Source organism: Squalius cephalus (genome assembly GCF_949319135.1).
Source record: "Squalius cephalus genome assembly, chromosome: 11".
NCBI classification, from domain to species: Eukaryota; Metazoa; Chordata; class Actinopteri; order Cypriniformes; family Leuciscidae; genus Squalius; species Squalius cephalus.
In genome coordinates, this window is record NC_137132.1 from 19,777,919 (window position 1) to 19,790,551 (window position 12,633).

General features: G+C 34.2%; 2 protein-coding genes across 7 annotated transcripts in view; one reads left to right on the forward strand and one right to left on the reverse strand.

Moving 5' to 3' along the window:
• Positions 1-596: 596 nt before the first annotated feature.
• On the reverse strand, positions 597-4,955 carry xaf1 (XIAP associated factor 1). The gene is made up of 8 exons (XM_079885829.1): positions 4,658-4,955; positions 3,005-3,140; positions 2,738-2,794; positions 2,422-2,653; positions 2,235-2,302; positions 1,920-2,144; positions 1,315-1,379; positions 597-1,216 (listed from the first exon to the last, which is right to left on the reverse strand). The coding sequence occupies exons 1-7, from the start codon at positions 4,690-4,692 to the stop codon at positions 1,341-1,343; spliced, it is 792 nt and encodes a 263-aa protein (XP_079741955.1). The 5' UTR covers positions 4,693-4,955; the 3' UTR covers positions 597-1,216; positions 1,315-1,340.
• The window catches only part of rap1gap2a (RAP1 GTPase activating protein 2a), a 92,648-nt gene continuing 83,997 nt past the window's right edge, over positions 3,983-12,633 (forward strand). For 2 of the 6 annotated variants that reach the window (XM_079885822.1, XM_079885807.1), the window contains exon 1: positions 3,983-4,272. Coding sequence is in view for 2 of the 6 variants with exons in the window: in XM_079885818.1 (XP_079741944.1) it covers positions 12,380-12,423 (44 nt within the window). In the remaining 4 variants the exon portion in view is untranslated. Of the gene's footprint in view, positions 4,273-10,944; positions 11,022-12,348; positions 12,424-12,633 lie in introns of those variants that run through there. The other 4 variants (XM_079885818.1, XM_079885820.1, XM_079885823.1 and 1 more) reach the window with 3 other exon arrangements.

Here is a 12,633-nt window from a genome sequence, read left to right on the forward strand (position 1 = left end):
ACTTTCTGAATGATTTTCTGAAACATGAAAGGGAGAATCAATAAATTGTAATTGATTTACTGCCATTCATCAATAAAAAAGTAACTGTAGTCTGATTAAGCATGTTCTTATATATTCCTATAATAGAGAGCATCTATTATATGAATATCTTATATATTCATATAAGAATGAGTAATATTATTTTTTGGAATCTGATTATACAATCCAGATTACATCAAATTACCCAGCACTGGGTGGGATGTCTGAATATTAAACATTTTAATAGATTTGCGAAGTTGATAACTGTGGGAAAGTGTTATCAGTCAGTGTAGTCCATCAATTTTTAACATGTTAAATTCAACAGTGGAAGCTTTATAAAGTGAGAGGAAGGTTATTTAGATAATCTACTTTGTATAATCTGTTTTGTCAACAGATGAGAAAAAAAAAAAAACAGTTGAAGTTCCTTGAAGAGAAGAGATTTTGACTAAACAACATCTGCACTTTCAACACTGGTTTCTCACTAAGGAATACGTAAATTTCCACTAGATGTCATTGTTGCACTTTTGTTGCCAAGTGCATTGAACAAGTGGGGGGAGAAATCAATAAATCAACAAATAGACCATTAAAATACATTTTTATGAATATATTTAACTTCAGTTAAATACATCAATTAAGTAATGTTTATTAAAATATATAGTAAGATAGGAATATTAAGAAAAGGCCCTCCTGACCAAAACTGCCATCTTGTGGTCTTCCCCGTTTCTCCTGATTTTCACAAACTTCATCTGGTAGAGCTCGATCCTCAATGCATTTCATACAAAGGAAATAACTTAAAGTCTAGAATACATTGCACACAAAATCTTTTCATGCACTTCAAACAAATAGTTTGGTTGTCTTATGTTATCTTATTTTTTTACTACACAAGATTAGTCCAGATTTAACATGCAGGAAGTTTTAAACAAATAATAATCATAAAAAGGGTTAAAAGTCAGTAGTCAGAAAATAAAGTATCTGCACTCAACGCAAAACTTTTTGCATTATTTTGGCTTCACTGGGCCGAATAAGTCTCTTTTTAAAGTGTCATTATTATCAAATTAAAATCAGACAACAGAAGCACCGTACACTTTTTTAAAATTTAGTTACTGTATCTTCTAAATATTTAAGTATGTTATTTCCACAACTAAATTTTCTATATTATTATTTGTGATGATTGATGAGTTTGCAGTTTCCAGCAACCCTGTAAGATAATTCATACATTTATTACAATTCATGGATGGCATCAGTTGCATTGCAAAGTTATACTGGTGATTCATAATGTATTATTTGTATACTTACACATTTAGCTTTGCTTTCACCAGCCATCATGCCAGGTTTAGATGTTTGTATAATTCACATTTTTTCTATAAAAAAATTAAAACACAATATAAATACCTATATAAATATATAATCAATCATCAGTAAATATTGTATATATTAGAGTAGAATAACAGTACAGGCTCAAATGTACATCATTTACAGTATTGTTGAAAAGTTTGGGGTCACTTTTCTAAAAAAAAGATGTATATAAAATGTATATATAATTTTATTCAGCAAGGATACAATAAATCAATCAAAAATGATGCTGAAAATTCAGCTTTGCCAGCACAGGATTAAACATTTTGAAATATAATAGAATAAAAAAAAACAGTTATTTTAAATTGTAATAATATTTCACAATATTTTTACTGTATTTTAATTAAAAAAATGCAGCCTTAGTGAGCAAGAGACTTCTTTCAAAAAATCTTAATGACCCCAAACTTATCAACGGTAGTGTATTCATTTTGGTATAATAAATGTACTAATTTATTAAATCAACAACAAAACGACTGTTCAGATTGTTGACTGTTGTTGAGACCGCACAAGTTTAAAATATCATTATGTACAACACTCATCATTAGTACCTCATGCCACTCGAGTGTCTTTACAGGAAGAGCCAGATGACAGAGCGGACAGCTGCTTATCTTATCCAGGTCCATGTCAATGTCTCTGTCTCTCTTTGTCTTTTGCAATGTTGAGAAGGAGAAATCTGGAGCACTGGCATTTCCAGCTTTGAAATTTTCATCCGAGTCATCATCCGAGTCATCATCCTCGTCGTCTGCATTCTGTAAAATCTGTTTGCAACGCAGCTAGTAAAAAGAAATAATAAAAGATTTTCTGCGTTAAAAAAAAAGAGATTTTCATATTTATGTAATATCTTATTTATTTCCTTATTTTACCTGGTGATCCTTCAGTGTGTCTGAGGAAATGTATCTCAGACAATTCTGACATTGCAACATGGACGGCTCTGGAGATAACAGATATGCTAAATCAGTTTTTCACAATGAAAATACCCAGAACTTGGCAATACTAAGACCTATAACATATCCATAATGTTTAAAACCGATTGTGTCTTGATGAACTAACCGTCAGTGTCAGATGCATCATCTTCGGAGACAAGGTCCTTTGATGTTGTTGGAGTGGTAGTTGAGCAGATCTGAGCGTGATCAAGCTGGTCCATCAGTTTGACATAACGGCCACAGTCGGAGCAGAGCTCGGTCCGACTCCCACAGGACACTCTGTGCTCTTTCAGATTGCTCAGAGGAAGCTCGAGCTGACAAAACTCACAGATCTGAGGCCTTTCGGAGCACTCGTCTTTCTGAAAGACAGAAAGAACAAAGGGATAAGTGAAAAAAACACCCGGAGCTCATCAGCTTGAATAGGTGTCGGATGAAATATTCACCTCGTGGTCCAACAAATGCCTTCGCTCCATCTTTTTATTGCACATCTTACATTTTACCTGTGAGACATGATGAAAATGAGACCACCAACAGTGTTTTAGAGGTGGGAGATTGCAATGATGAGTAAAAAGCAAGTCAAGTGGAAAACTTTCAGTAGGAAAATGCATCAAAAATCTTGTTTTGTGTGTGTGTGACAAACAGGGCTAAGATCTTGTAAAAAGGAGCATAGATCAGAATGTCAACCATGTGTTGAGTGGTGTGGTTGTGACCTGTGCGTGCTGTTCGGTTTTATGCTCCTCCAGTTGATCTCGAGGGATAGTGTCATTGCAGTCAGGGCATTTACACAGAAACCTCTTACAGTGTGGTTCGTGGAGGTCATAGTTTGCCTTTGCCACCTCTTTATTGCTGCATAAAAACATTAAAAGAGACACTTTACAGAGACTGGAGGATGGAAACACTGGGATTGTACATGTTTTCTTAACCCTAGAATGCATAAAGTGAGTCAAAATGACCTGTATTGGAATGAATGGTTTTCTTCAAAAATAAGTGTCTTATTAATGAATTACTTAAAATAATTGATGATACTCAAATGTTTTAATATATCAAGCATGCTTATTTGTCCACTTTGTTCCTTGTAAATCTACATTACTAAAGATGATAAAAAAAAACGCAGTTGTACTTTAAAAAAAAAAAAACTCTAAACTAATAAAGATCTACTGTAAAGTATATTAAATTAGCTGACAAAGGCAGAACATTTCACATAAGATTTGCACCTTTCTAAGCATAACTTTTAGACAGAGTTTGCGTCACTTCATTTGTTTGGACCATCAGCTGTCCTTTCCTGTAGCTTTTGAATAGAAGAATATCCTAAGCACTCTTTATTTATATATATATATATATATATATATATATATATATATATATATATATATATATATATATATATATATGTATGTATAATCACTTTATTATCAAAGTGAATAGCGACTTGGGATGTCAAAAAAAAAAAAATTTTTTTTAAAAAAATTCACAGCTATGCATGGGGCCTTGAATGAATGAATCGGTTGATCGAGTTCATAAAAAAAAAGGTCTGAATCATAGATGTCTGAACCAGGTCTGAACAGGACTTAATGGAAAAGGATAACTGATGTGATGTATGAATGATTTTTTTATATAAAATTGTAATTTCAATAAAAAGAGAACGGATCTGAATGATTTGTTCGCGAATCAGAATGATCCGATTCTTCAGTTCAACACTGACTCAATGAACCAGTCACAGCTTTAAGAGCTCATTAGAGGTTTAGAGTTGTAAATAACTTAAATCGGCTCGTTTCTCGCATAAAGCTATCATATAGCTTCGTGTGATTTGAATGGAGCACGAGTCATAGCCTACTTCTGTAATACGTAGCATATTATGCGTTTGTGTTATTTTTTTTCATAAAAGCTCCAGTCACGTTGGATACCTTTCCAAAATCCAAATGTTGTGATCCACGGAAGAAAGAAAGTCATACGGTTTAAGAAGGACATGAGGGTGAGGGTGAGTATGATGCCAGCATTTTTGGATGAACTAACGTTATATCAAGTTAATAGCTAACAGGCTAAATTAAGTTTCTCTCAGCTATCAGCCATAGCTGGCCTTGCCCCCATGGAAATGGTTTCAATTTGTTAAAGTTAGGCCACATATTAACACCATGAAGAAAAAGTCATTATTGTTGTGTACTAAATAAGTAGAATGGTTTTTTTTTTGGTTTTGTTATCGTTTTTAATGCGGTTGCTACTGTTGACAGAGACAAATTTGTCGTGATAATATCGTCTAAAACTCGACGAACATGTTATATCATTTGTTTGCATTGGCAATGAACATAAATTGACGATCTTAAATCTCTATGCTATATGTTTACAATACATTGTAAAACACTCACCAGTGAGTACACAGAATCAGTTCTTCAGTGTCCATAGTTAGACTATAGGCTACTAGAGAGAGAGTTGACTGAGTTATTGTGTCGGGGCTGTTGATTTCACTTACTCTGAACCGAAACTAGAACCGAAACTTAACAGGTGTCGTAAATAACATCTTCTCGCTTAAATGCTCTTGATTTCTAACAGTACAACTTTCATATTGCCTTGTGTTGTTGTGGTGAAAAACAGTCAACACTTCACTTCACTTGACATGACATCTAGTTGCAATGTATGTCTCATCTTGTAGCCATAACTCCTGCAAAGTCCTGTGATTGTTGCATTAGCCAACCACAGGTATTTATAGGATGGCTCATTACCATGGTTACAGTATTGTAACTATATTTCTGTAAATTAGTAAAATATAAAAATGAATACCATAATTGTCAGTAAAACAAATGATCCTTCAGAAATAATTCTAATATGCTGATTTATTATCAATGCTTCAAACAGTTTTACTGCTTAAAGGAGAAGTTCACTTTTAAAATGAAAATTCTGTCATCATATACTCACCCTCATGTTGTTTCAAACCTGTATGAATTTCTTTCTTATGCTGAACAGAAAGGAAGATATTTAGAAGAATATCAGTAACCAGACAGTTTTTGGGTCCCAATGACTTCCATAGTATATTTTTTTCCTACTATGGAAGTCATTGGGACCCAAAAACTGTCTGGTTACTGATATTCTTCTAAATATCTTCCTTTCTGTTCAGCATAAGAAAGAAATTCATACAGCTTTGAAACAACATGAGGGTGAGTATATGATGACAGAATTTTCATTTTAAAAGTGAACTTGTCCTTTAATCATTTTTTATAACCTGTGATTTTTTTCAAGATTATTTGATGAATAAAAAGTTAAAAAAGAAGAGCATTTATTTAAAATAGAAATCTTTTGTAATAATATATAGGCCTACTACTGTTTGAAAGTTTGGGGTCAGTAATTAAAAAAAATAATTTTTTAAGGTAATTAATAGATTAAAAGATTTATTCATAAATCCTGAAAAAGTATCACAAATTCCCCCCCAAAAATATTTCCAATATTTATAATAAATCAGCATATTAGAATGATTTTTGAAGGATCTGACTGGAGTAATGGCTGATGAAAATTCAGCTTTGCGTCACAGAAATAAATGATATTTTAAAGTATATTAAAATAGAAAACCATTATTTTAAATTGTAATAATATTTCACAATATAACTTTTTTTTCTGTATTTTTGATCAAATTAATGCAGCCCTGGTGAGCATAAGATACTTCTTTCAAAAACATTGAAGATAGTAATGTTTCCAAACTTTTGACCGGATCAGTGCAATTAAACACTAAGTTACCCTATGATCCATCCCTATTCTTTACAATGGCAATTATGAACATTGTTTACTATATTGTATTGCAATAGGAGATATTTTTAAAGAAATGATTAGCCCACGTTTATTTAGCAAGGCTACATTAAACTAATCAAAAGTAACATTAGAGTCATTTATAATGTTAGGCTACTAAATATTTCTATTTGAAATAAATAATGCACTTTTGAACTTTCTATTCATCAAAGAATCATGTAAAAAAAGTATAACGGTTTTCACAAAATATTAAGCAGCACAAATGTCTTCAAAATTGATAATGATACAAAATGTTTTTTGAGCACCAAAACCAGCATATTAGAATGATTTTTGACGGATCATGTGACACTGAAGAGAAGACATGCCATCACAGGAATAAACTTCAGTTTGAAATGTATTAAAATAGAAAACAGTTATTTTTTCAGTTAACAGTTAATGTTGCACAATATTACTTTTAATGTTATTTTTGATCAAATGAAACCTTGCAACCTTGGTGAGCATGAGAGACTTTCAAAAACATTTAAAAAACATACTGATCCAAACTTTTGAACGGTAGTTTATTTTGCAATCAAAATTATTCAACCCCCATTGCAAATCAGGTTTAATGACAAAATGTACAGACTTTCAGCTGTTTGCAATGAACAAATCAAACAAAAGTACTTGAAATAGCTCAACAGAACAAATGTTTCAAGAGGTTTCCCCAAATTCAGTTGAAAATGCAACTTTTAATGACCAGTCTCAAAAAAATGTAACCCCTTCATGGCAAGTATATTTACTACTTCGTAGAATACCCTTTTGCTGTTATGACCTGCTGGAAACTAGATGTATAACCAGACACCAGCTTCTGGCAGCGTTTCTGAGGAATCTTAGCCCATTCCTCATTAGAAATGGCCTCCAGTACAGTAATATTCTTGGGTTTGTGTGCTGCAACCGCTGATTTTCTATGGGGTTCAAGACAGGTGACTGATGGCCACTGTATAATCGTCCAGGATTTCTTCAGGATACTTCAATGAATCCATCTGGCCTTCCACACGCTGCATGTTTCCATTGCCAGAGGATTCAAATCAGCCCCAGAACATCACAAGGCACCACCATGCTTACCTGTAGACAGAGTTTTATTTTGAGCTTCATTCTTCATTCTTCTTCCTCCAGATATACAGCTGATCCATAGGGCCGAAAAGTTCCAGTTTTGTTTCATCGCTCCATAGAACAGAATCCCAAAACTTCTGTGGCTTATTTATATGATTTTAAAGACTTTTCTTGTCCTTTTGGGTCAGTAGTGGTGTAGTTGGAGTTCTGCCATGCGTTTAGTAAGTGACTTACTGTGGAAGCTGAAACCTCAGTGCCTGTTGCCACCAAGTCTTGCTGCAGGTCTTTTGCAGTCACTCGAGGGTTTTTCTGAACCTGCCTTCTCAGAAATCTGGTTACAGTCGTTGATAGCTTCCTTTTTCTACCCTGTCCAGGAAGTGTCACCACTGTTCCTTTAACTTGCGAACTATGCTTCCAACGGTGTCTCTAGTTCCTTCACTATAACATTTAGTTCCTTCACTACCTTTTTGTATCCTGTTCCTTGTTTGTGAAGGGCGATGATATCGTCTCTTAACTTTTTGGACCATTCTTTTGACTTAGCCATATTTGTAACATACTGTACAGTCAAACGTGGCACTCAACAAACCTAGACAGTTCAGATATTTCATGTGTTCTAGCTCAAGCACACCTGGTACAACTAGTGAAGCCCTTGATTAGTTGATTCAGGTGTGCTTGAAGGCCAATTCACACCACACAGACAAATGCCAACAAACAAGTTGGCTGTTGGATTTAGACTTTAATGAAAAATAACTGTAATGTTCACACTGCTGCAAGTCGACTTGCGCCACAAGAGTGACCAGTGGCGCATGTATGACGTAGGATGTAGGAGTATCGTAAGTAGGGCTGCAACTAACGATTATTTTGATAATCGATTAATCGGACGATTATTTTTACGATTAATCGATTAATCGGTTTATGTACTTATATTTTAGTTTTAGCCATTTTTTCCCCAAGTAAATTATTAACAAAGGGTCTTTATCATTCAACATAGACTTTTTAGAGATTTTAACCATTTTGCATTGTCATATCCTCATCAAAAACATACTTGGAGTTGTGTTTTATTATGTGTTAGTAATCCTTTGTCGAACTCTTCTGCAATCAAAACACTGACCCATAGGTACTCTAGCAAATTTCACAAAGGAGATTTCAAATGTTTTCACCATGGCAGTCCTTAGGGCTCCTAAAGTAAAGTAGTTTAACATCCCGAACAAAGCTTATTAAGGAATCTTGCAGAACATATTTTCACGAAGAATAAGAATAAAGAATACAGTTGCAGTAAATTGCATTTTATTTTATTTTTTCCTGTAAACACACAGCTTATACCTGGGAAACAGCTTTATATGCTGTGAAATCAATCAGAAAGTTGAAAGTAGCTTTTTTTGGTAAATTTATGGTAAACTTTCGTTCCTACCAAAACATTAGTTCTGAGTAAAAATAATGAATTGCAGAGTTTAACCATCATAGAGTTAAAGTGTATCATTTGCTTGTGACAAGTCCTGTCGGTTTAACAGAGAGCCCTGGCCGCGCGCGCGCGCACTCACCCAAGCGCTGTCTTGCTCTCTCTCTCTCCCTCGCGCATATTAATCAAAATCAATTGATACGATGGTGTCGGAAAAAAAAAAAACCTCTCCAGTGATGAAATGTTTTCTTTGTTGACAATTCTTGTGCGATATCCTAAACTGCCGAATGCTGCTTCGTTCGATTAGTTTCATCTTCCGCTTTTTTCTTTTTCTTTCTCGAGCTGCCATCTCGCTGAATGCTGCAGAGACGCTGTGCGGGAAGCACGTGACATAAAACAAGGCCAGCAATTGGCTATTCGCTACTTCTCCTGCTGTACTGGCTGAGTAAAACCTCCGGTGGCTCATTACTGCCACACTTTGGTCACCGCAGATTTAAAATATGCACGAAATGAGCCGCTTACGGCAAATAAAAGTTATTTAGCAACTAATCGATGACTAAATTAGTTGACAACTATTTTAATAATCGATTTTAATCGATTAAATCGATTAGTTGTTTCAGCTCTAATCGTAAGTTTAGACGCCTCTCGCGGTTCAAACAAACAGGGCTGGGCAACAAACTCAAGCTTCTCCAACATTTCTCTTTAAAAATTGACGTTTTAGACTTAATTCGTAATTAAGTATACAAAGATAATTCGTGACTGGTGTTTTGTTTTGCTCCATCCTCTGCACTTCCGCGTTCATCATTACGTTGTGCGTCAGCTCAAGGGTTACTCTTTCGTTGTAAATCGATGCGTACGGCTGTCTGCCAGAAGCTAGTTATTTTAGTCGATAAAGTTTTAAATATGGATATTTTTCTTACACGAATGGCCTTACACTTTATTCAGAAGGCCTTTATTAACCCCCCCCAGAGCTGTGTGGAGCACTTTTATCATGGATGGGTGCACGTTGATGGACTTCAAAAAACAGAAACGGCCATTCACTGCCATTATAAAGCTTGAAACTCTTCCGAGGGCATTTTTAATTTAAAAAAAAAAATAACTCTGATTGTGTTCTTCTGAAAGAATAATGTCATATACACCATCATGGGGTAATTTTCATTTTTGGGTGAACTGTCCCTTTAATGTGTTCTGGCTCACGCACACCTGGTGTAACTAATTAAGCCCTTGATTAGTTGCATCAGGTGTGCTTGAGACAACACCTGTTTTGCAGATTTGTGCTGATGTGAAGGATTCTTTTCAGGGGTTGAATAATTTTGAGACTGCAGAAGTCATTAAAAGTTGCATTTTCAGTTGAATTTGCGGAAACCACTTGAAATATTTGTTGTGTTGAGCTATTTCACTTACTTTTGTTTGATTTGTTCATTGCAAACAGCTGAAAGTCTGTAAAGTTTGCCATTAAACATGATTTGCAACAGGGGTTGAATAATTTCGATTACAACTGTATATATAGAGGGGTATGTTTCATATATGGCTATCCCTGAACCCCTGAACAAGATATTTGAATGCGTTGTTTTGTGGTCAGTTATAAGATTTTGTAATGCACCCAAAATACACATAAATGATTTCAAATTTTAACCTTTGTTGTTTTTAGCCAGCCTGTTTTCATGAGAAAGGAAAACTTCAGACTTCTGTTTGCCTGCCTCCAAGCTATAGATGTTACTCTCCCGAGTGAAGTAGCCTATAGTTTACTCATTTACAATGTGTATGCATTAATATGGATCAGTTCAGCTTTGTATTTCTCTGGATGATTATTGCTCAACTCACGTATACTGTCTGTCACTTTAGTGAAACATTAGGAGTCTGACAGACTGCTGGATGGATGTCCCTTGTTGGCCCCATTAGCAGATCACTTATGTTGACTCTATAGTTCAAGATTTTATTGAGCTGTTAGTTTTAAAAAAATGTTCTCAAAATAATTGAACAAGGCTTTTGTATCAAGGCCTCGGAGACATCAGCAGCTAATGGATGTTTGTCAGCAGAAACAGCACAGGAGCGGACAGCTGTGTCACGCCAGGGGAATCACAGTAATTACGGTATTGAGTTTCGCGTTTTCACTATCACCGCAGATGGGTGTGGACAGAGGACTTAACACGGACTGGTTCATTCCCTAATTCCGCCTGAGTGAGTCAGCTGTCGCCTGCAATGTCTGATCAGAATTGTGATCAACATTAGAGGTGCCGCCAGGGTAATCTGGCCTGATGTTGCTTTACATAAAACAAGCGAATTATTTTAGGGTAGGATTGTACGCTGCAGGCCTGTTTTTCTTGTATGTTTGTGTGTGTGTGTGTGTGTGTGTGTGTGTGCGTGTCCTCTCGTTATATAATATTAAAGTTCACAAGTCCTTGCTGCACCAGTCAGACCAGCAGCACAGTTCAAAGCAATAAAAAACAGGGTTGTTTTAACATCAATTCAGCATTTACAGAGAGTGGAGTTCTGGTCTTACATAGGTAAGCTCTCTTTTCCTTGGTGATTTATATTATCAGTTTCTGATCACTGCTCTAGATCAGATTGCTTTTATGAGCAGATCGGCGACATCTGATCTCAGAGTCCAAAAAAGAATGCATGAAACTAAATATTGTTTTAATGCATCGGAGACCAGTGTTACAACAATTTCACAATAAAGTGACCTTAGGATTGTTTACTAGGTTATTTGGTGATGGTTATTAAGATGCATTTTATGCACCTTTATCACCTTTCATTTATCCTATTTTAATAATAATAATAATAATAATAATAATGATAATAAAAAACTTTATTTGTATAGCACCTTTCATACAAGAAATTCAGTTAATTTACAAAATAAATCCATTACAATAAGCACATTAATTTAATTGTATTAATTTACTGTTATAATTGATACATTTTAATTTATAATGTATAATTAAAGTAACCTATTTGTTATTTATTTATTTATAATATACATCAAAATAATGCATTTTTTATTTTAAAATTAAAATTTACTTTTTAATTAATAATATATGAAATAAATATATAAATAAATATTATATTGAATGATATATATTTACATATTAAATATTCATAAACAAACATACATTTATAATTTAAACAATTTATTAATATATTTGTATTCACATTAATGCAAATACAAATAAAAAAACAAAAAAACACAATTTTTATATAACATGAATAAAATTAGTACACATAAAATACACAACACAAGTGTACATACATTTAAAATAAGAAAAAATAATACATAGAATATTTCATAACATCACTTGCGAGTTAAAAGCTAAAGTAAATAGATATGCTTTCTTTTAAAAATATTTAGTATATTGTAATGTAGATATTATTAAATATATGGTATAATATACTAATGGTATAATAGATAGCATACAATATATAAATATAGTATATTGTAAAATATATATTTTATTGATTAAACAAACACTTTTTTTTTCTTTGCTAACATGTACAGCCCATCTTACATTGGGTTTGTTGGCATATACACTTGAATTAAACTACAAGCTGATGGATTTCTTTTCAGAGGGAAGTCACACCTCTAGCTGGCTGTCAAACATTGCAGTGCCATATGCTAATTTTTAAGTCCTATAAAATCTGGTTATATCATTGCAGGGAAAAGAACAGGTTGATAAGATGTGAAACCTTATGTGAAATTGCTGTCATTTTCGGTTAATGCTATATATACATATGTTCATCCAACCAAACCTTATGGCAGAACTCCAAAGAACATTTCCAAAGAGGGTTACCAAGGCAACCCCAGAAAGTGAACCAATTAGAAGGCGCAATGGCTCTCAAACACTAAACTGCCAAGAGATTAAAGGAGATGGAGACAACAGCTCTAAACAAACTGACAAATGAAAGAACCAGGTAATGATCAACAGGCTCTTTTAGTGGAAGATTGCAGGGTGAGCGAAGATCAGGGTTGATTCAATTTTCTTGCCTAGGTTGTAGCGTTTCTAGAAAACCCATCAGTTATGGTTCATATTTATGACGCACCGCTCGTGAATCCAGATTATTGATGTTCCTCCAGTACGTGCGGATGAGAGAGTGTGTGTGTGTGTGTGTGTGTGTGTGTGT

Coding starts and splice junctions, on each gene's coding strand:
- xaf1 (XM_079885829.1), bottom strand. CDS start 4,692: ATGGACACTGAAGAACTGATTCTGTGTACTCACTG. Junction 3,141..4,657: donor CTGATTCTGTGTACTCACTG/GTGAGTGTTTTA, acceptor GTTTTTATGCAG/CAATAAAGAGGTGGCAAAGG. Junction 2,654..2,737: donor GGCATTTGTTGGACCACGAG/GTGAATATTTCA, acceptor TCTGTCTTTCAG/AAAGACGAGTGCTCCGAAAG.